This window comes from Puma concolor, chromosome B4, assembly GCF_028749965.1.
Source record: "Puma concolor isolate L17-30 chromosome B4, mPumCon1.1.hap2, whole genome shotgun sequence".
In the NCBI taxonomy this organism is placed as follows: domain Eukaryota; kingdom Metazoa; phylum Chordata; class Mammalia; order Carnivora; family Felidae; genus Puma; species Puma concolor.
Window position 1 is genome coordinate 85,904,805 of NC_141673.1, and position 24,588 is coordinate 85,929,392.

General features: G+C 35.1%; 1 protein-coding gene across 33 annotated transcripts in view; it reads left to right on the top strand.

The window, feature by feature from the left end:
* SOX5 (SRY-box transcription factor 5) overlaps positions 1–24,588 on the top strand; it is a 1,024,889-nt gene that overhangs the window by 948,731 nt on the left and 51,570 nt on the right. For 31 of the 33 annotated variants that reach the window (XM_086713854.1, XM_086713857.1, XM_086713848.1 and 28 more), the window contains one exon: positions 1,848–1,994. The exons of the other annotated variants lie outside the window; for them this stretch is intronic. In XM_086713854.1, the coding sequence (XP_086569980.1) occupies positions 1,848–1,994 (147 nt within the window). The remainder of the gene's footprint in view (positions 1–1,847; positions 1,995–24,588) is intronic. 33 annotated transcript variants of the gene reach the window in all.

Consider the following 24,588-nt stretch of genomic DNA (forward strand, 5'->3'; position numbering starts at 1 on the left):
TTTTTAACACAAGTGTGGAAAGTGGATAAATTCTGATATTTAAAAAAAATGATAAACTCCCAGTCATTGTATTTGACGTCATATCCTTTTACTCTTTATGCAGTCTAAGACTTACTAATTAAGTCTTTTCTTTCTCACTGACTGAAATAAAGAATAATATAATTATTCCAATGTGCGTGTACACAAACACGCACACACACACACACACACACACACACACGCACACTTGGGAAGAAGGGACAATCATTATTGATAGTATAAATTTATTCCTCTGGTGTTTCTGTATCTGGAATGTATCTTGCATTAGTTGGCATAATAAAAACATAATTTTATCAATAGTTTTAATGCTCTGTTTCATTTAGACCATAGTATCTGGAAACTGTGAACAATGTATGTGTGTTTTCATGTAAATATATGCCTGTCCTCAGGTTTCAAAGTTTTGTTTCTAGAGAGGACCCCCCCTCCCCAGCTTATCAAGGTCTCTGGCTTATGCTGAGCAGTTTTATCCCTTGAATTTTCTCTTGTGGAGAAAAATCAAGATAAACTATGTCACAGTACTTTCCCTTGAGAGCTTCTTTCTTTAGTACCAGTCTTTTTATTACAGAAGTTCTTTTTTTTTTTTTTTTAATTTTTTTTTCAACGTTTATTTATTTTTGGGACAGAGAGAGACAGAGCATGAACGGGGGAGGGGCAGAGAGAGAGGGAGACACAGAATCGGAAACAGGCTCCAGGCTCTGAGCCATCAGCCCAGAGCCTGACGTGGGGCTCGAACTCACGGACCGCGAGATCGTGACCTGGCTGAAGTCGGACGCTTAACCGACTGCGCCACCCAGGCGCCCCTATTACAGAAGTTCTAACTTGCACACACACACACACACACACACACACACACACACACACGCTGTACACACACGCACATCTTTTCTATCCAGATCTTAAAATTTTCACACACTGCTAACTGGAGGTGAAAAGAGAATTAATCCAGACATTTGATGTGACTATTTGAATCTAAAACAGTCTCCTTGTTTTAAGATACTATATCATATGGCAATTATTATCAAAGTGAAATTTTCTTATTATTAATTTGATTTGTTGAAGAATATTTTACTGGTTATTTAATCAGAATGACTATGCAGTGACTTAGTGGAAGAGGGCATGTTTCAGACAGTATTCCTTAAAACCCTAATCCTCAAGATAATTTCAGGTTTGTCTGTGTTTATATATCATGACATAAAGTGGATTTCTGGCAAGCATCCAGTTAATTTTATCAATGTAGGTAGACTGACCAGATAGTGTTCTTGAAATACTCTCCTTCCATTCCCTCTCAATGGCTTTTTTTGTATTTCTATACAACTAATGATTAGAAAAAGAATTGTTACAGGTCCCCATTTCAACAAGTAAAACAAAACAAAACAAAACAGAACCAATATGAATCGTAAGAAAATTACTTTGTATATGAAGCTGCATTCTTTTGTAACACACTGTGTACATTTTAAAATAGAGCAAAAAGAGGTCTTGACCAAATGTTATGATATACTTGTCTTCCCTACCATTGAGAAAAAGTAAATATGAATGACTGTTATTTGTTTGGAGTCCCTGGACATCCTAAAGCTGAAATCCTTTCTATGTAGTATCTGTCATTTCTCCCCAGCGAAGTAAGTCATGAACGTTGAGATGACAATTTCTTTCTTTAAATGTTCCAGGGCGGTAAACAAGAATCCTCACAGGAAAACTACCACATCTGAATACAGGTACTTTCTGAGAGGTGCATTTATTTTATCACTGATAGTCACTTTTTTCTCTCTCTCTCTCTCTCTTTTTCTTTCTCTCCCCTGTTTCTTCTGTAGCAGTTATATGCTGCCCAGCTAGCTGCAATGCAGGTATCTCCAGGAGGAAAGCTCCCAGGCATTCCCCAAAGCAACCTCGGTGCTGCTGTATCTCCTACCAGCATTCACACAGACAAGAGCACAAACAGCCCACCACCCAAAAGCAAGGTACCCCTTTGCAGAAGCTACCTGTCTTGCAATTGACAGCTTTACTTTTCATTCAATGGCATTTATTGAATATTATGTGCCAGCAGTCGGGTTAACCACTGGGTCTTCAAGGAGCTAAGAGTCTGGTAGGATCAATAAGGATCAATAACATACATACATTGAGCCATGCATTTATTCAACAAACATGCATTGGTAGCCAGAGTTGGAAATGTGAGTGATGCACAGATTTATTAGATATGCTGTACTCCAGTGGCTTACAGTCGTATTAAATAGATACCCATACTCTATGAAACGAAGCCTTATAAATGAATCAAAGCCTTATAAAGAGTACCAGATAAAATGCATTGGAAGTTATTAGGACAAACACCCTGCTTTCAGTGAGATATCCTGGGAGGGGTTTCCCCCCCAAAAAAGGGCAACCGAAATAGACCTTAAAATAGGAGTACAGATAGGGCATACAGAAAATGTTTTATTTAAATATCAATAACTGCTATAATGTGGTGCAGTATGGATATAATTCTAGATATATCATCCATCCAATAAGATTTTCATGAAAGATATAAAGATAATAATAGTGTTAGAAGTAGGACTATTTAGAAATAGTTTTCTTTTGGGAACTAAGGAAACATTTCTTGAGAGAACATGGAAAAAGGATTGACAGGAAGAGGATTCAAATAAGTTGTTCTTTGTCTTAGGAGAGAGAAGCAGAAAACTTTGAAGCTGAAATGTTTTATGTTTGTAAGATCTTAAGGTCTTAGATGAGGATATGTGAATACATTATACTTTCTGTGAAGGAAGACAGAAGAGTGACCATAAAGTATTTTTTCCTGAGATTACTTAGGGAAGTAACAACACATATTTTCTATTAGAAAATGTTAAGTAGAAAACTGACCCAGTTAATTTACCCCCAAAATAACAACTTTTGCTGAATTAGCTAGAATATTGTTTGTGTTCTCCATTTCCCAAATGCCATATTGGAAATAACTAAAGAGCAAAAGAATAAACAGAGAAGAAAATTAAAAAGTATTGAAAGAGAAAGAAACTCTAAGAATTTATTTTTAATCCTATTCTAGTATCCTGACAGATACCTTTCACAGTTAGTGTATTAATTCAGAAGGTGAATTGAGAAGGAGAAGGGATCAGTTGGGAAAGTCTACTCCAGCCTCCATCTTCCCCAAACTCTTAAGGACCTTTTCCGTATTATTAAGAGGTAAATACACTTGAAAGCACAACTAAACCTGGACAAGGAACCTAGACCATGATTCACCCATAATATGTGCAAACATATAGTTCAAATTATTGTACACACTGCTGTGATATTGGGAAATGTACAAGTGCACCCTTTAAGAACTATTTCAGCCGTGTAATGAACTTGGCATGTTCTGTGCCTAATGTGCACCCAAGATCTGGACTGCTTTTCTTTATAATCAGAGAGGAGCATATTTTTTAAAATTTGATTATAATTATAACGTTCATTAACTAAAATTTAATTTTAAAGCAGTGATATTTTGAGGTCTTCATGGACCAGCAATTTTAATATATTGCATGTATGGGCTAATTTTGAGTAAAATAAATAGCTGTAGCAGCATAGTCACCGTCACACACAAATAATTCCATGAGATATTATTCTCTGTTTTTTTCCCTTGATTTATTAATGTGATTTCATACCATGTTTCATAATGATGCTTACATTATGACATTTCATATTATGATTTTAGACTAGATAGTTCACTTGTAAATAACTAGTGGGCTCTCTTTATTACCTCTAGAATAACTTTTTGTCATTATTATCTTCTCCCCAATTTACTTACTCAAATAATCAGGAAGCTTTTGATGTCAATCAGCCTCATCCATTTATGCATCTGTTCATTCATTCATTCATTCATCCATCCGTTCAAATGTTTACTGAGCAGTTGTCACAGTGATACTTTTTTTAGGTAACCATGGCAAATGCAAAAGTGATTGAACGTTTGTTTTGCCAAGACTAGAACACTACTTTATGAGTTCTGTGGTTCTAGACACTCATAGAATCCTATACAACCCTATATACCAGTTGCAAAGCAGACTTATTATCCATCTCAGTGATAATCCTCTGCCACTTTCTATAGTCTCATAAACCTCCATTTTTTAGTACAAGTGAAAAAGTGGATTGTGTTTCTATACCTATGATTATACATAATTTTAAAATATGTTTTGTGGCTTATCTTTAAAACTCAGTGTAACTTTTTAAAAACTAGCCTGCTTGAATTTTTTATCAAGTTTAAGAAAGTAGTAGATATTGTGTTTCTTCCCATTTGCAATTGTGTAAAAGACATTAAAAGTTTAACCAACCAGTAAAGTGCCTCTTTTTAGGTAATAACATGATTTAATAAAAATATGTCCTCTAGCACGCTGTCTACAACCACTCTTATTGTCAGAAAAGATGTCTTAAATGTGCTTGTGTTTTAGCTCAGCAGTAAAGTTTAGTGCATTAAAAATAGTCCGACCAATAAATATTACTGTTGTCATTTTAATGAAGAACATGGCCAAAAAGATACAACCAATAGTAAATAAAGAGGACCCATTTCAATACATGAATTTAGTTTCTTGCAGCATGAAACTGACATTTATACATGGCATTATAAACATTTTCACTTCACAAAGCTATTTTATTTATTAGAATAGCCATCATTTATTGTTCTGTTTATATTTTTAAACAATCAGTTCTTAGTGTCCTTTGGGCATTTTCTGTGTGTTTTATTGGTCTATTTTACTATACAATGGAAATATTTTATGAATGGGCTTTATGTATCTGTATACCTATCTGACATAAACCAAAATGATGGTTTATGTTGAAGATATATTTATTGTTTGGAACAATGGAATTGTCAGCCACATCCAAGTGATGATGTAAGGAAAATGATCTTATTGGCAGCTGTCAAAAATCAACCATGTTCTCTGGGTTTTATTGCCTGCCCTTCTTCCTAGGTGTGCCTTTGCCTTTGACTCACAACTCTAGAGAAGGACACAAACAAAACTTATTTGCAATTTGCAAAAAATGGAAGGGGGGAATCAAAAGGAGGGGGCTCCAAAAGACTGTAAAATTGTACAGCATGAGTCCTCTGATGCATGCTGTTTTCAATCTGCTGTGTGCCAGTTGGAGGCTTGGGGAGTGTGTGTGCGCACGAGAAAGGATAATGCTGAGAAATGATAGAGTGGCTGTGACCTCCAAGCTCAGCCTGGAAATCCAAGACATTGATTTCACTTAGCATTCCTGCTGAGAAATCTGGCGGAGTTCAGTTGTAATAAAAGAACAAGATTCTGTTCTAATGGTAATGGCGTATGACAGACATATCACTTTGTCTGTCCTCAGCACCAGAGAGAGGAGAATTGGAGAAAGGTCACCTGACCTGCCTGTGGTGTTGTACGAGTGCTGTACTGAGCTTTGAGCTGCTGCCTAGGAACATAATTATTTATAATATTAAATGATAAAGAAACCTTTAGAGGGTTCACAATGAACCTCTAAAAAAACTGCAAACAGGAATCGCGTTCTGTAAATATGAAAGCACAAAAAGAAATCTGGTCTCTTCAAAATCTGCATTGGAGAATATGGGTAGTGTTGCTTGTTGAGTTATATGTCCTTGAACTTACTGCTTATGAACTGTTTTCATTAATGCCTGACATATTGTCATTGGTTAATTTCTCTTTCTTTTTTTTTTAATGCCTTGATATTATTAGGCAAAAGCCAAGAAAACTATTTTGCCAATGGTTAGAAAATTAAGGTCATCAGCAGTTTTTTTTTTTTTTAATTTCTCATGTGTTACATAAAATCCTTTTTAATACATGTACACTTGTCTCTTTAAAAATTGGTCCCCACCGCTCTGGATTCTACTCCAGGACCATTCTTTTCATTAACCAACAAAAAGAAATATATTTAGCTCTTCAGAGATATTCTTGTGTCCTTGCTGTGTCTTCACAGCTAGCTTATTGCTAAATATTGGTAAATAACTGAATGAAAGTATGAAATCATGAACTTTTGTGTACAAGAGATCCCATTTCAAGGGAATTTTACAAATACTTCAGCTTTTCATATTAAGGAAAATTATTTAGTTAAGTTATTGTTTAGCCATATTGGTCCTTAAATCTCATAGACAGAATTGCTGCTCTGGCTGTTTAAATTCCTTAACAAATGTTTAAATTGATTTGTGTATAGTTTAGCATTTTGTCACAGGATGCATTAATGTATTAGTGACTTTCATTTTTACACCAACATATTTCCTTACTTAAATGACTTTCTGAATTATTTGTTTCAGTCTTTTAAAAACCTAGATAGCCTTTCCTGTGTGATAGTAACTGATCTCTTGATAACATTTGTTTTGTAAGAAAAAAATGATTTCCCTTAAAAATAATAGACTCAATGTCAGCCTTAAAATAGTTATATTAGGAGGAAGAACATTTTTACTCAATTTCACACACCACTCACACAATTGTTGGTAATAGACTTACAATTCCATGCTACCAAGAAATTCTCGTATGTCATAGATGTGCTATCTGAATTTTACATGTTAAGTGATTTGCCATTGTAAAAGTAGCCACCTCTTGGGAAAATTACAAGAGCAACTTGCAAATACTATGAAATGTCTCTTGGCATTTGATGAAAACTTGTATATTGCCTGCAACAACCAAGAATAGTTAGTTTGAAAAGCTGGTGACAAGACAGAACTCCTGGGTGCTTTTCTTTTACCTTTGCTATGACCCTAGTCATACTCCTTGGTCACAGTTGTGTCTCTATTGATGACAGGAGCACGTAAATTGTCTGAATCAATTCTTTTTTGTTCTTTTCAAATACTTCTAGCAGCGATGTTCCCATTTGCTCAGCAGTAGCACCTGGGAGTTATGACAAGGGAAAGAAATATTTTCCAACAAGACAGAAACAGTCCTAGCCAGCTAATCAGGCACAATCAGATTCTTTCAGCTGCAATATCCTTATAAATATTGCTTCAAATTCAGAAGCAAGAAGCGAAAGTATATTGTTATCTGATCTTCTTTCTCAAGTGCAGTAATGAAGATCTTTTCTGATTTGGTGGCCAGGTGTTTGTGTTAGTGATGCCCGAATTGCCAATGACTCTTATTAGGGCATCTATTTTTTTTTTTTTTTTTTTTTTTGCTGTAATGGCACCAATCACATAGTTCCATGCTATCAAATAAGCATTACATCAGTACACACTCATCTACAGGGTAGAATTTTGTAGCTAAATACCATGAGTCACAAACCATGGTACACATACAAGATTAGTATTATGTTGGGAACATGAGAAATCCGAGGATAATCATGATTCATCTTAATTGAAAATTAGTTCGAACAGGAGATGTGGGAAATAAAGCTTTTTGCTAACTTTGAGATCGTGTTCTGTAATGCTATCTGGGGGAAAAGGCTGAATACCAAAGTCCGCACACAGTGTAACCACAATCAAGTTGAAACACCACTAACACTAACTGTAAAAACATTATTTTTAATATTATGGGAAACACATTCTTTAAAGAGAAAGCAAATGAAATCAAAGAGATTTTGTAAGTTTTAAATGGACCAAGGCCTTCACAGGAGTACTTCCATGATGAAAGTTTTGAAAAATACTGTTCAATATAACTGTTGACTTCATTTCATATTTTTTACATTTTATCTGGCCACAAAAACTTTTGCGCAGTAGTAGTTGCTAGAGATGTAAATTCCAATATGTAAAAGTTCCTAGAATGCTAGTATTTGATGTATTCTTAGACCTTTTCAGGTCAAGATCACAAATAATCTTTATTGACTACCCTGGGCTGGAATTCGTCTCTGAATGTGGTATCTCTGAATAATCCAGAGTGCTTCACTAGTATTAATAAGAGAGGAACTGCCATTCATCTATAAATGTAAGAACAGATAAAATCACAGATCCATTGTGAAACTGTTGAACGTGGTACTTTTTACATATCTCATTTTCCCCAAAACTTCAGAACAGAAGGGGGTGTTAGCCTCAGCTAATTATAACCACATTTAAATTGCCCATTTTCTATTCTTGTGCTTTAAACACTGTTTGGCATATCAATTAAATGCTAGAATTTCCCTAATACCTTGCTCTGTACACCTGCTTTGTGTTTTGTTGAATAGCTGTTGAACACCTCTCTCTCTCTGGTATTTCAATATCTGTGAAATAACAATTTTGTGAGCCTTTAAGATGTGATATGGATGTGTCATACTCAAGAGGTGAATTCATTTGAGAAGAATCACCCCATAGAGCTAAACTGTAAATGTACCCATTATCATTATCATCACTTCCTGGGTGGGACATATGTACAGTGAATATAAGAGAGTCGCCCTGTCATTTTAAATAAAGTAGTTTTCTTTTTTGCAGTCCGTGTTGCTAAACTGAAATATGTTAAATGAAGTGTTATCAACAGAACCCCTGTGATGAGCCTCCCCCTTTCCTTTTCATCTGTATTCAGTTGACAGGAATCTCAAACAGCTAGGTACTTAAACAGAGCCTTTTCTGAGCACAGTGGTATTAAATATCCAAGTCGGTCATTTGGCGATATAGTCTTATGATTCAGGAAAAGAGGGGTTGGTCACAATTGTAACATAAAAAACAGTACAAATTATAAAACAAAGAGACAGACAAGTCATAATCATGGCATTTTTAAAGAGGCAAAATATACAGAGGGATTTAGGTAATGTTCTTTGAATTCAACTGGCCTGGCCTCTGTTCCCCAGTATACTGAGTATGTTTTGACAGGAACCTGTCTGGAACACAGCAGCCAGCTCTGATGAGCCATGTCAAAGCTTTTTAATAATGCAAACCATGGGGAAAGCAAGAGGATGTTGAACATGTGCAGACACAGGAAGATCCACAGAATCACATTTTCTAAATGGAAGTTGCCCTCTAAAATAGATCCAACCCAAAGAAGACACACCATCCAAAAAGCTGTGATTAAAGCATTTTAATTTTAAAATCAGGCAGTTAAAACCTAAATAGTGTAGGGAGGAAAAACAACAATGTGGAAGGACGTCTTTGTACAGGAGGATCTAGAACAACCTCCACGAACATCATGGCTAAAAAGGGGAAATCATTACTATGTTAGAGACTAAGTAAGTGAAAGCCCACTTCTATGGTTCTCTTCCTTTTTAAGAAAGCATTTACAATTTTGACTTCCTAAAATGTACTCCAAATCAGTTCAAATCCTTTATTTTCTAACCTAAGTGAATGACCAGTGCTTCATTTGAGCTGATTATTGACCTCTTTCCAACCCTCTAGACCATACGTGTACTGGAGCTATTTGGATAGAGAATTGAGAAGAGAACCCATGCAGGACCTCTCTAGACCTCAGATTTGATTCCCTCTCTATTTAATCAAATATATTCTGTTTATACATCTTTCTTATTCATAAATAGGAAGAATTTTAATGGTCTTTCTCGCAGAGATGTACCAAAGTATAGGTATGTTTTTAAAAGGACAACAAATATCAATGTCCTCTTTAGATTGATGGAAAATAGTATAAGTAAATATTCATTAGTTATATTTTTTCAATAGATTTTTGTCTAGAGAGAACAAAGCATTCTATGATATTTTTAAACATTATAAAAATGGAGAGGGATAAGAAAACACAGTAATTAAATGTAGATGTAAGAGTCAAAAAATTAAAGAGATTTACCACTCTAAGCTGAAGACAAGTTCAAAGCCCAACGTATTCAAGTGTCATTTATTTCACAAAGGTATCAGGCATTTTATTTATAGAAGCATAGAAGCTTAAGTAAGGAAGAAACCCAGAAAGGTTTCAGTCCAACACATAATAACCTACTTAAGGGGTCCCTTTGCCGCCACTCCATGAGGTAGCATTATTTTATTCAGAGTAACTCTTAACGTCGCAATATTCTTATTTAAATAGAATTGTAATCAGATTTCCAGGATTTCAGCGTGTGGTTCCACTGAATGACAACTGTATTTGTTAGTACTCCTTCAGTTGCAAGTAATAGCAAACCCAACCCAAACTGGACCAAGCAAAAAGGAAATGTATTCACTCACATAGAAAAAAAAAAAAAAAAAATTCTGACTACAGGTCTGGTTTGTTTTTTTTTTTAATTTTTTTTTTCAACGTTTTTTTTATTTTATTTTTGGGACAGAGAGAGAGAGCATGAACGGGGGAGGGGCAGAGAGAGAGGGAGACACAGAATCGGAAACAGGCTCCAGGCTCCGAGCCATCAGCCCAGAGCCTGATGTGGGGCTCGAACTCACGGACCGCGAGATCGTGACCTGGCTGAAGTCGGACGCTTAACCGACTGCGCCACCCAGGCACCCCGACTACAGGTCTGGTTTAATCAGAAGCCCAAACAATATTGCATGGAAGTATTTCCTATCTCTTAGTTCTGCTCTTTTTCTCATTCTTCAAAGGACTGTTCTTTTTTGGTATTTTATATATGCTTACATCTATCATTCACTGATTCAACGAGTATTAATTCATGCCTATTGTGTGTCAAGTTCAATGCCAGGCAGTAGAACTACAGCTCCGATGGCTGTAAACAAAAGTGTGTCCTCTTAAAATCTTACAGTCTAAGAGGAAAAGACCAACTATGAACAATTAAACAAATAGATAATTTCATATTTTGGTAAGTGCTATGAAGAAAATAAAACATGGTAAAAGATCAAGTTCCTAGGGATAAGCAAGGAAATCTTCTTGAGATAGAGATGTAAAGGAAACCCTGTCTGACACATGCGATGAAAGTACCTGCAAAGGTCTAGGGGAAAGTTATTCCAAACAGGAGGAACAAGCAATTGCAAAGACCCTAATATGTGAATCTGGAAATTCAAGGTTTAGAAAATAGGCTGAAGTAGCCAGAATGCGGAAAACATAAGGGAGAATGCTAAGAAATGAAGTTGATAATGAGAAAGACCAGATCATGTATGACTTTTTCTTGTTCAGGAATTTAAGCTATATTTTAAGTTCATTCAGTTTAAAGAAATAATATGTTTTCCATTCACTATAAACTGTAATTACCTACTCATTGTCTTCCTTTCTTAGGGTACTATGTTTTTGAGGGAAGGAAATTTTTTCCTTTTATCCTTTGGATCAATTGAAAAACAGTTTAAGCATCTCTACAATACTTCCCTAGAAATACTGTGGAATTTGAACCTTAATGAGACATATTGTACCTTGCCATTGGAGGAACAAGACATTTTAATTTGACAAGTCTGTTAATGGCCTATGATGTGTCAGAGTCCTAGGACCTGAGGATACTGGCACATAGTTTAGACAGATCTCTGCCCTCATGATATATATACATCACATGTATATACAGTGATGTATATGATAAGGGATATACGGATGGAAAAGGACAATTTTGTATAGCTATTAAGGGCAGCAAGTAAGTGCAAGGAGTGTGAATGTAACCTGAAGTATTTCCTGAGTTTTCTTCAGATTGACTTACTTTATCAGGGTTGTTTCACTAGTAATATAAGAAAACACATACCCTTAACAGTACCTGGCACCACCTATATAAAGCAAATTACAAGGTTGAGTTTTTGGAGTGATATTTTCATACTAACACTAACACATAAGTATTGATTCAAATGTAGTCACCTTAAAAATTATAATTACTATTTATTAGCAATCATAAGAGTTTTAGAACTCTTACTTAATATCTTTTGATCATGTTAATAAACCACAAAGGAAAACAGACCCTAATTTCTAATTAATCTTTTTGCTTTTGATATTTTTAAAAATGTTTGATTTTTACCCAAAACTTTATAACCCAGTCTGACTTCAACAGATCTGCCAAGTCTCCCAGCAAGCAGACTTTTAGCTAGCTTAAAAAAGTCAGTAAAAAATGTGCCACAATCTCTTTTTTGTGCTAAAATCTTAAAACAACTATAAAAGGGTATTTTTAAATTATGAATAGCATCATTTTCATCATTAAATTGAACCTGTATTCTTCTGAATTGAATATTTTTGAGAGGATAACTTTCTTTGAAAATCTCTTTCTCTCTCACTTTTTCTGTTTCCTTTCCTTCATCTCCTGCTCTCTTCCCCTCTTCCATCCTTCCATGTCTCTAGTTAAAAATTTTATTAAAAAACACTTGTCAGGGGGCGCCTGAGTGGTTCAGTGAGTTGAGCGTCAGACTTCGGCTCAGGTCATGATCTCACGTTTTGTGAGTTTGAGCCCTGCATTGGGCTCTGTGCTAACAGCTTGGAGCCTGAAGCCTACTTCGGATTCTGTGTCTCATTCTCTCTTGGCCCTCCCCCCACTTGTGCTCTGTCTCTCTCTGTCTCTCAAAAATAAATAAACGTTAAAAAATAAAAATTAAAAAAACACTTGTCAGGTAAATATGCAATGCCACCAACTTAAAAAAAAAAGAAACTTCTATAAAGTTTCTGTAAACCTTCTATAAATAATGTGATTATTTTATTAGTAAAATTTTAGCAATAATTATTTTATGATGTCTTTAGGCATGCACATTCATAATGCACTTAAAATCCTATTTATTTTAGTGATAGTAAGTTTATATACTAAGTTCTACTAAGATCTATATTGTATTATATTCTATAAAGTGAAATTCTTTTTTAGTTACACCTGTTTTCCCATTTTCCTATGCACATATGATACGGAAGTGGCCTTAATTGTGCCTAACAAGACACAGAGACTATTTTAATCCAAAGGCTACTCAAAAAATTACAAGATAAGGAAATTCTCCACCATCATTTATATAGTTTCTCTTTACTGGCAATAACCAACTAGAAAACAATCATTTTTAATGAGGGCTTTTTAAACAAAGACCAGAAATTGTATGAATTGATTAGTATTAAATGTGAAAAAAAAAAGCCCTCAACAGATACACAGTGAGTGGTGTAATTCACATTGGCTATGAATTATTATTTAGTGGCTGCTTAATATGACCAGGTAAATTTTGTAAGCACGCATATTCTTATCTTACGTATCTTCCAAGTTTGAGGACATAGGAGACACAGAATAGCATTCAAAATATACAACACCTCTTTCTGTTGATTTAATGTTTTTGGATCTAGGAGATAATTTTATGACTCTTCTTTTACTTGAAAATATATTTGAAATTTTTTCTATATTGAATAAGAATTTTTCCCAATGAAATTATAATCTTAGGAACATTAAATTGTAAAACACATTCTTAATGGCTCAAAGTATTGAGTATTGTTAAGAACTTGTTTAACAAAGTGCTGCTTAGAAAGGAGCATACCTACAAATGCAAGTGTCTAAATATCATGAACAGCTAGCAGCTTCCCTTAACCTGAATCCAAAGGTGTCCTAAAGTTTTCTTGGGAAAAATGTGCCCTGTCCCAGTCTAGGACCTCCTTGTAGATAATCTAATCAGATGCTTCTTAGAATTACACTTCCCTCCTCACAAAGCTGTATGACTTACAGTTGCAATATTCCACAGCTTTTAGCCCTTGACTTCCAACTATGGAGTAGCTAATTCCATTGAGTGACTTTTTCAGAACCCAACAATTAAAGAAAAAAAAATCCCTTTGTGACTTTCATTTTTCAAAAGGAGAAAGATGAGATCTCTAAATTTAGAAAAAAATAAAGACCAGAATTTTCATTTTGTAAGTTTTACATTACCAGAATAATATGAAGGGGAAAAATGTATACTCAAATACATAAAAATTCATTTTCTCCCAAACTGTTTGCCAATACCAGAAAATACTAAGAAAATACTAAGAACCCTACATTTTTATAAAACCACAAAATATTTTTTAATTAAAACTCTGTTGTAGTTCTTTTCAAGACTAATTTTCAGGACTGAGATTTCTGTATGAGACTCATTTAAATTGGGCCTTTCAATAACCAAGGAATCTTATTTTTCTAGTTCATTATATAATTTGAGTTGTTATGGTTTGTTGTACAATTCTGATGACTTTTGGCAGTGTAGATATTTCATAAATAGGAGAAAAAGAAATTGAAACCAAAAATAGAAAGGATGAAATACTGCAAAAATTTTCTCTTGTGGTATTTCCAGTAGCACTCAAAATAACATAAGAAAACTATTCTGTTGTGAAGTATGTATAAAAGCATTATGACAGCAATAGGAATGTCCTTAAATAAGTACAGATTTGTGTTTTCTATACTTCCCTGTGTAACTCTTTTGAGGATCAAAGTTTCATTTTAAGTCGGCAGGAGCTCAATATTCAGGTCAATCCTATATAAATACAGGGCAAGACAAGAATTTTAGGTCAGCTGATGGAATTTTTAGTGCCAATTTTCATGCAAATAGTGCTGTCATTTATCTAAAAAATGATAATTCTGATCCAATTTTAAGAGAACCACTGGGTAATTTTAGTTTGGTTTTACTTGTTTTTTTTTTTTTCCTATTAGCTTTCATAGAGTTGCAAGGAGGTAGAATTCTGATTATATCTGAGACTGCACCTTATGGACTTGCAACAACATAATTGAAGGAAAGATCAGTTTCATAAGATTGATCATATTAGATACACTTCCTTTATCCATTGAATTCTAAGTGGCTGGTCCATAATATGCATTCAATAAATGTTTACTAGATTACATGTTTATATTCTACAACTCAATCTTAATAACATGAATTTAAACTGTACTTATCACTATTTGTGATGTAATTTTCACTATATGTTTATTTTTGCAGTTAAATTATTAATGCCACATGATCTAAGGCAATGTGTCTGTGTAAGTGATTTTTTTAAGTCAGTAATATGTTTTTAGTTATTGTCAGGTGAACTTTTGGGACTTTAGTGTAACCATATTATTTTCTAGAATTCTGAGCATATAAAATAAAATATTGGAATTTAATGAGACAAAAAGAAATAGAAACATTTTGAAATATTCTTTGAAAATGTACTTGAGTCCTATTTTTAAAAAAATAAGATCGACTTAAAACACAGTTAATAAAATATGATTTCATTTACAGGAGTTATCTTCTACTAGAAAAAAGAGGAATGTCTTCCTTTGGGGAAAAAAAAACAAAAAAACAAACAAACAAAAAGCATTTTCCAAGCAATAGAAATAGACTTTACAGTTGCCAACAAAGCTAGATGTTTCTTCCCTGGTTTATATAATCTTTTTAAAAAACTACATAATGGCCATGTTATTCATAAATGAGGTTTCTAGAGTCACCATCAGGTATCACTTTTAGAAAGAACATTTTCTGAGTTTTACTCAGTAAACTTTTTGAGCACCTATAATATGGTGGACACTATGGTAGAACCAAAAAAGAACAATAATTAACACCCTGTACAGTGTAATGGGGAAGATGGACAAACTGACAATTAAAATACTATGGGCTAAACACTGGTCAAAGAACAATATGGAGGCAAGGGAAAAAGTTCCTAATACAACCTGGGGAGAAACAGGGGAATGAGGAAGGACTTCCAGAAGATGTGCCATTTAGAAGGTTTTTGAAGGAAGTGAAAACAGCCTGTGCAAACGCATGTGGGAATGAAAGAACAGACTGTTGGGTTTCATCTGAATTATAAAGAGAGAAATAAGGTGGTCTGTAATGCATGTCTAGAACATTGGGAGTAGAGTTAAGAAGAATAAGGATGAAAGAAAAGTGTCTACAGGATGAAGGCTAACCTACTTGTCATTCTGTGACCTAGCCCCACCCACCACACTAGCCTGATTGGTTACTTGTGCCTTTCTCTTGATCCCAAGTTTTGCATTCCATATGGAGTTACTCTCTCCTATGTCATCTTGTTTTACCTCTTTTTGCTTATGTTTGCTCCACTCTAGCTCTCTGGGGTGCTTTTTTTCCTCTTCATTACGTTTTTTCCTTTTGTCTTGCACCAACTTATGAGATCTACCTTAGTTATCACCTCTCTGTAGAATTGGCTGTTCCATCATATATGACTCCACTGCACAGATACATACTGCTTGTGTTGTATCCCCGCACCCTTACAACACCTGATTGCCATTGTCTTCCCTTGTATGAGTCTGAGCTTTTCAGCATAGGGATTATTTCTTACTTATTTTTAGTACCGAACATAATATTTGACATGTAACTATTACTCTAGTTCTGTTAAAGAATAATCAAACAAACAAATAAGCAAAACATCTGTGGAAGCAAACCAAGATATTATGTTCAGACATGTGACTGAGTTTGGGGCCCCTTAGGTGGAAGTATCAAAGGTCAGTGGCTTGCATCACTGGAGGATAATCTCAATGCAGCATGAGAAGCATAACTACTATTGTCTGCAGTTGAAGCAGGCATAATTTACCACCCCTTTACTATGGTCTGGATGAAGCACTCACCATATACTTCTTTCTGCCCTGATTCTCATTGTCAAATTTGCTTTGTCAAGTATCTTGAAATTGGAAAAAGTTACCTTAAAAAAATCAACAGTATTCTGGCCAGCTATAAATTAATTAATTGGAATTCTGGTTTCTATGTTAGCAGCATGAGTTGGTTTAGTATGAATACATCTTCAGGTGAATGGTCTCCCTTACAGATGCTGAAGGATTAAGTGGATCCTGAAGTAAAAGGCACAGGCTTATACGAATACTGGCTAGTTTTGTTATATTGTTTAATGGAAAGTTCAAATCAAATTTTAGGCAAGAAAATTATTTTGTCTTTCTCTCTTATATTTGTAAGTTCATTATTCTTTGCTTCTCTTTTTGCCAATCTAGCTTAAATATGGCAAAGAAATATTCCGTCTATACATGCTCATGTATTAGTTTATATTCTACATGTATAAACATATGTATGTGTGTATATATGTATTTCATCCCTTATTATAAGAATCAAGAATGCAGATTCATTTTATTTGACAATCTAATGACCCAAAGCAACATTTAAAATAAGGTCAAATATAAAATAAAGGCGCTCAATCCTTCTCCTTAGTTCAGTCTACAAGATATGACCAAAACTCTTATGTAATGATATCATTACAGTTGCTATATAAAATCTTTTATGCCATCCAGACTGTGAAGTGTATTATTCTTTTAATGTTATGGGTTGGGAAAAATTAAACATGCGGCATTACAGCTGAGTTTCACTACACATTAATTATTTTAATTGCCTATTTCTTAAATGAATATCTGATAAATCAATCTTGCAATTCTTCATGCTTCATGACATGCTTAACTCAATACAGACACTTAAGGATCATTATGCTGTGAGAGCTTTAATACAAATTTGAGATCATTATAATTAAAATCAGACTCTTACCTGATGCTCAATTCTAAGCCTTTTCGTCTTTATTGAATTTTCTTTGCCCTATACCTTGAATTTCATATTTTAACATGAATACGCAGAATATATAATCAAGCTAAGCATCTTCAATACATCGGAAAAAAATATTTTGTCTCCTGAGCACAGCATAAAAAACTGGCCTTAACTGACATTCTATATAAGTAGTTATCACCCCTTCAAATTCTTTAAAGACATCAGTTCCCTCCTGGTCACTGCTGTGGAGGCAAGAATGCCTTAATGACTCTATTGAGGTTATCATTAAAATAAAAGGAGATTTTCAGACATCAGCTATCAATCACTATAAAATGGCCTGTGGGTAACCTTTGACACAACTCATTTGAAATAAACCTGGGATGGATTCATAGCCTTTGGTCAAGCCAGTAGGTGGCCTAAAGGTCTTTTCTACCCTCTCTTTCATTTCTTGCAATATTAGTTTCTCTGTAAATGACTGGACAGCATTTGGATGTAGGTAAATGGCAGTGTGTTTTATATTGAAACAAAATAGGTTTATTCAAATAATAGTGTTGAGGATACTTATGCGTTTACTTCAAAAATGTTCTCTTTAATTTTATACTTTAAATATATGAATACATGTAGAATTTACTTGTAGCTAGCTTCTTTGGTAAAATATTTCATGATTTGGTATTATAAACATTTTTCAAGGGTTCAGACTAATATTACCCAAATTGAGTTCTACATGATCCCTATAATAATGGGATATAACAATTTTTTTTTGAAATGAAGAAGAAATGACAAGATTTCAGTTGTTAGTCTGATTTTTTCTGAGAAATTATTGCTTAACAATCTTTTTCCCTGTTGACATTTAGATGGAACGTTGCTAGGCTTACATTGCAGAGACTTGGATTCAAGTCCCAAGCTTACTAAAGTTAGGACCATAGGCAAATTTTTAAATATCTCTAATGTCAGCTTCCTTATCTGTGAAGTGGGATTCATGATATCTCACATTCTTGCTGTGATAATAAAATAAGACAGGGACACCTGGGTGGCTCATCCCATTGAGTGTCCTACTCTTGATTTCAGCTCAGGTCATGATCCCAGAATCCTGGGATCGAGCCCCGCATTGAGCTTCATGCTGAGTGTTGAGCCTGCTTAAGATTTCTCTCTCTGTCTCTGTCTCTCTCTGTGTGTCTGTCTCTCTCTCTCTCCCTGTCTCTCTCTCTCTCCCTCTGCCTCTCTCCCCCACTTGTGCTCTCTCTCTTTCAAATAAATTTTGAAAGTAAATAAATTACATCTTTAAAAAAATAAAATAAGGCAAAATGTGTGAGGGTGCTTTGTAACTAGTAAAGCTATTTAGATGTCAGGGAGTAAGTGAACAGTATTAGAAAATCAGCATTAAGATGAACAGATATAAAAATATTCAAATTATTTTTTAAATATTAATATTTAGTTTACTAAACTTATTTGATGTAATTTTATGTTTTGTAATATTTAACTGACTCCCTCCAAATATTAATGCAACAAATAGTGTACAGGGCTGTAAGCATTTATTACTTCTTGAGAAACTAGCTCTCTTCATGACAAAACCAGCATTTCTTTTGGAGTAGATTTATTTTTCCCAGGTAAAAGTTTCATAATTTCTGTATTCAATTAGACATATACTATGCCTTTTCTTTATTCATTCTCTGGTAAGTTAATTATGGGAGAAGGAGAAAAGAAAAACACTTTAAGTTGATCATATTTATAAAATCATTAATTTTGATTAATATTTAGGGGAAGGGAAAATAATCTTTATTTCTAGTAAAAATCACCTAATCCCAAATAGCAAGTTTTATAGGACTAATATTCCAAGAGCTCATGCCCTTGATACCTTTTTGTGTTTTTAGAAAAGCTGATGTGAGGATCCATGGAATAAGGGTATTGTAACCTTATAAAAACTTCTGAAAATTGCATTTAAATTAAACATCTAAGATTTAAAATCCAAATCCCAGTTCTAGACTACTAGAATTTAAATTCCTTCTCTCCATGACTAGCACTGTTGGGAATAATGCTTAAATGATACTCTGGAACAAATTAAAAAATAAACCTACCACATGAGAGAGGGGGGAAAAAAAAAAAGACCAGAGCAAATGGGACAACTCTTCTAATTCTATATATTAAAGAAAATTGCCAGTACTGCCCTTAATCTGAAGGGTGAGAATCAGTCTGGTTTAAAGCAAGTGGGAGTTGGGGTGCCTGGGTGGCTCAGTCGGTTAAGCGTCTGACTTCAGTTCAGGTCATGATCTCGTGGCTTGTGAGTTCGAGCCCCACGTTGGGCTCTGTGCTGACAGCTCAGAGACTGGAGCCTGCTTCGGATTCTGTGTCTCCCTCTCTCTCTGTCCCTCCCCTGCTCATGCTCTGTCTCTCTCTGTCTGAAAAATAAATAAAAAACATTTAAAATTTTTTTAAAAAATAATAAATAGAGCAAGTGGGAGCAAAAGAAGTGAGTTTTACATTTAAATTTTATTTTTGCCTATCTTTGGACTTTTTACCCTTTGTCTTCAATGACTGCCTCTCTTTCCTGTCCGCAGTGAATGGAGTAGAAGGAATTGTGGTTTAGATGTAGTGACCTAGTAAAGTTTCAAGAGAAATTAATAGGAAGCCTGACACTAAAGAGTGCCTGACAATGGCTGTGTTAGCTAACATCTCTAACTAGAAAGCAGTGCGTCCCAAAGATGTCAAGCCTTCAACTCTAGGGGAAGGCAAGAAAAAAAGGGAATAAAACTCTAAAGACTAGGAAGAACTATGAAATTCAAGTAGTGAGAAGAGTTCATTTGGAGGAATACATTATGGTAGTGCCTAGGTTTCTATTCTTCCCTAGCCACAGTGACATTTACATTGTATAGTAGACGTAAAGAAGTTTTAAAACACTTCATGAAAAAACAATAATGGAAAACAATTTATCAAGGGTTTGTCATTGATTAATCTTGACTATCCATGTAATTAAGATTTAGTAGTTAATGTTTAGTATTTTTTCTATTCAAGGCCATATGTGGGTGATAAAAACAGTATACTAATGCCTGCCCTCAAAGTTGTGTGGTAAAGAATGAGTACTCAGATCATCAGAAACATTCCTTTAAAGAGTAAAACCCTCAATCTATTTGAATTCTGATTTTTTTGCAATCAACAATTCAAGAAAACAACTAATGCAATAAAACAGAATACAGTGGTTTGTTAGTAATAATAGGGTGCTGTCTTAGTCTTCCCTTTCGCATTTTGTGTCTCACTGGCCTTCATATCCATTACACACACACATGCATGCACACACACACACACACATATATCCATCCTGCCCCAAGGTTCTATGCCCTATACAATTTGGCCCTTACTCAAGTCTCCCAGATGCACACAATATACCGGTTAACTGTCACAACTGCCATTAATCACTAAATACTAATAGTGGGCCCATCAGTCTACTGGGGACTTGTGCCCATTAGAAACTGTACATGCATATAGGTGGGCAATGGAAATGAGATTTTAGATTTAATTAAATGAGAGTTAGTATTAAGTGATTTATGTATGATTATGCCTGCTATTTCTTCTCTCCCTTTCTCCCAGGTTGGTCATCTAAAGATGGTTTATCTCCTTATAACCAGACCAAACTCTTCCTAGGATCTATAAAAACTTAAATCCCTAAAATAACCATAGATATATTTTTTTTTAATTTTTAAAAATTTTTTAATGTTTTTATTTTTGAGAGAAAAGCAGAGACAGAGAGAGTGCGAGCAGGAGAGGGGCAGAGAGAGAGGGAGATACAGAATCTGAAGCACGCTCCAGGCTCTGAGCTGTCAGCACAGAACCTGACACAGGGCTCAAACTTGTGAACCGGGAAACCAAAGTTGGACGCTTAACCGACTGAGCCACCCAGACACCCCAAGAACCATAGATATTCTTGAAAATAAGTTTTTTTAGCCCTTTAAGAGTCTTCCAAAGTATTTAATTCTATTTGTTTTATTTATTTATTTTCATGAGTGTTTTTCCCCTGTGAACAATAGGCTTCGAAATGGGACAGTGGGACAGAGAGTTAATACTCATTTGTATTGGTATTGTTTATACTGTTCTGCTGTCTTTTTGATAATTCCTTTTGTAGATTCAGGCAGAAAGGTTGGTGTGCTCATTTTGTACGTTTACGTAGAGGTGCCATTCCCAAAACACATGGCTTCTATTTTCTTAGAGTTTATTCTGTAAAGCTGTATTGCTCCAAGAGCTCATGCTTATGTGTGTGTGTGTGTGTGTGTGTGTGTGTGTGTGTGAATCCATTCCATCATTTGATAATTTTGTAGTTCTTGATTAATGCTTTTTCACATATCTTCAAGTGACACTAACAGGAAAGTAACAATGACAAATGCTTTTTAATTATGAATTTAAGGACCGATCAGGTGGTGCCAAGAAAACATTATGTTCTTTCTACACATGGAGTGACCAACTCTTTAATTTCTCTAAAGCATTTTATAAAAGCTTTTGGAGGTTTGCATTTAGAGGTTAATAAGAAGAACTGGTATGATTATTAACATCAAGTCTTAACTGCTGTATGCTTTCTTTTAGCCTCTTGGTAGAAGAACTATTAATCATTTTAGAAGATAATAGCAATCTTCCAGATATAATGAGCACCAGAGGACAAAATAACCATTATTATTGGGAATTTGAAGTTGTCTAGGGACCAGAGGTTAAACAAAGTTGAATCTGAAACACCGTACATTTTATACTGGCTCCTGTTATGAATGTTCTCATCAAATATTATTGTTGACACTTGTATTCCTTCTGTTCTTCCTCTTTTCAAATACACAATGCATTTGAAAAATTTACTCTGCAGAATTTCTGTGAGTGAGTTTTCGTTTGGTATTTTGAGCTAAAAGTCTTCTCATAGAATATCCTTCTAAGTAAATGTATAGAAACTATATTTATACAGTTTAATTTTAGCACACTTTGAAAATAAAAAGTAGAAGTTAGATAGATAATGTAAAATTAACGTATCAGGGCACCTGGGTGGCTCAGTTGGTTAAGCATCCGACCTCAGCTCAGGTCATGACCTCATGGTTCGTGAGCTCAAGCCCCATATCGGACTCTGTGTTGACAGCTCAGAGCCTGGAGTCTGCTTCAGATTCTGTGTCTCCCTCTCTCTCTCTGTCCCTCTCCAGCTTGCGCTCTGTCTCTCTCTCAAAAAATAAACATTAAAAAAAGTTGAAAATACCATTGTTTCAAAGCCAAGTTAGAAATGTTAAAAAGAAGGGAGAGGAGATACTAAGGGAGATAGAAAGAAAAAGTAAAAAGAATTACATGTAGGTGTGCAAAGCAAATGAGTAAAACTGAGGGAGATTCATGAAATAATATTCATATATTATGGTTGAAGAAGGAGAAACAAGTGTTTTTCCAGGAGTCAAAATTAAATCATGGTAAAAAAAGGGTTTGGAATAATGAAAGAACGTCACATGTTTCGATTATACTTCCTTCATTGAGGATGGATTAGCTATCACTGCCTAACAAAATACTACAAAATTTAGTGACTTTAAACAATAAAACACTTTCCCCAGACAATTGCTGTAGGTCGGGAATCTTGGGAGCAGCTTACCTGGATGGATCTGGCTAAGAGTCTCATGTGGTTGCAGTCAAGTTGTCAGTTGGGGTTGCAGTCCCACGAAAGTTTAACTGGTATTGGTACATCCACTTCCAAAGTGGCTCAGTGCACATGCCTAACAAGTTACATCCTGTTGGCAAGAGGCCTGAGTTCCTTGCCAAGTGGACCTCTCTATGGGCTGTTTGAGTGTCCTCATGACAAGGCAGGTGGCTCCCCTCCCTCTCCAGGCATGACGTTCTCCCCCAGGAAATATTTGGCAGTGTCTGGAGATAGCTTTCATTGCTGAAACCTGGGCAGGAGTGCTACAAGCATCTACTGGGGCTAGGGATACAGCTAAACATCCTACAGGACACAGGACAGTCACCCACAATAAAATTGTTAAGCCAAAATGTCAATAGTGCTGAGACTGAGAAACCATACCTGAAAGCGAGTGATCCAAGAAAGAGAAAGGTAGAAGCTGCAATGTCTTTTATGACTTAACTACCAGGAGTCAAACTGTCATTTCTGCAAAACTCTATTGGTTATATAGGTCAGTCCTATTTATTGTGGAGGGGGGAGGGACGAGAATACACAGGGACATAAATCCCAGGAGGCAGGAATTATTGGGGAGGCGATCTTGGAGGCTGGCTACCACAGAAGAACTTTGTATGTAAAAACAATGGCATTATTTGTCTTAGGTATTTCAAAGCACTTTTTAAATTAAAAAATGGATAGGAAATGGTATTGAGATTCCACAAGCCACACTCTTTATTCTTTGCTCTATTTGTGTTCAAATATATATATATGTGTGTGTTTGTACAGTTTAGAGGTATTAAGTCACTGAAATCAAAAAAACAAGGGAAATGTTCTACCAAAATGTTAATGGAGAAGGAACAAAGAGCATGATAAACAATAAATGAAATGATGAAAACTATGTGAATACCCATAAGTTATTTAAAGGCCAAGAATTTAAATGTAAAAACAATATAAAATTACCACAATGAAGCATATGTCCCCCAACTACACCAGAGGCACCCACGTTTAAAAGAAGCAGGTATATATTAGGCAAAAGTGTAAAATGGCAAAATGAGGAAGCTAAATGAAAAGTTAGAATACATTACCCTCAACTAAATCACTTAAGACTTGGATTTAAAGGACAGTCAAGTCTAAGAGTAACTTTAACAGAAAAAAACACACCTATCAAAGAATTCCTGGAGCTCTATCTGCCTGGTTAACAAGGCATCTTGCAATTTGTATGATCAAAAGCAAGCCTGTGTTTATGAAAGAGGCCTCAGGACCCTGTGTTCTAAGATGAGACTTGATTTTTAGGTACTGAGAACCTACTAGTGAAGTGTGGAGTTGGAGTAGCCACATGAGTAGGATCCCTAATTCTTTAGTGGCTAAGAAAATAATGTGAGATGTTCGGTTAGTTTTATCTTGTGTTACTTTGCTTGACTGTTGCACATCAATGCAAACCTTCTTTCTGATCTATGTTCGTGAAGGAAAGGTCAGGGACACTACAGTCTTTTCGGAGATCCTCATGGTATTTCTGTTCTGTTCTGTTTTGTTTTGTTTTTCTCTCTAGTAAACCTCTACTGAACTGCACAAAGAGATGCCTTATTTGGGTGGAAAAGGTGAAGGAGGGCTCCTGCAGTGACCATTAGGACTAGACAATAGATGCAAAGCTGAGCTAGGCGAGAGAGATGAAACCCCAGAGCGCCCTTTATGCAATTCAACCTGTAGTGTAACTTCCCTACTTAACTTAATACGATTATTTAATCAGAGAGGATAATAGCAACCGGGTGATTAATTTTGCAACATGTTTCATGAATGCCTTTAC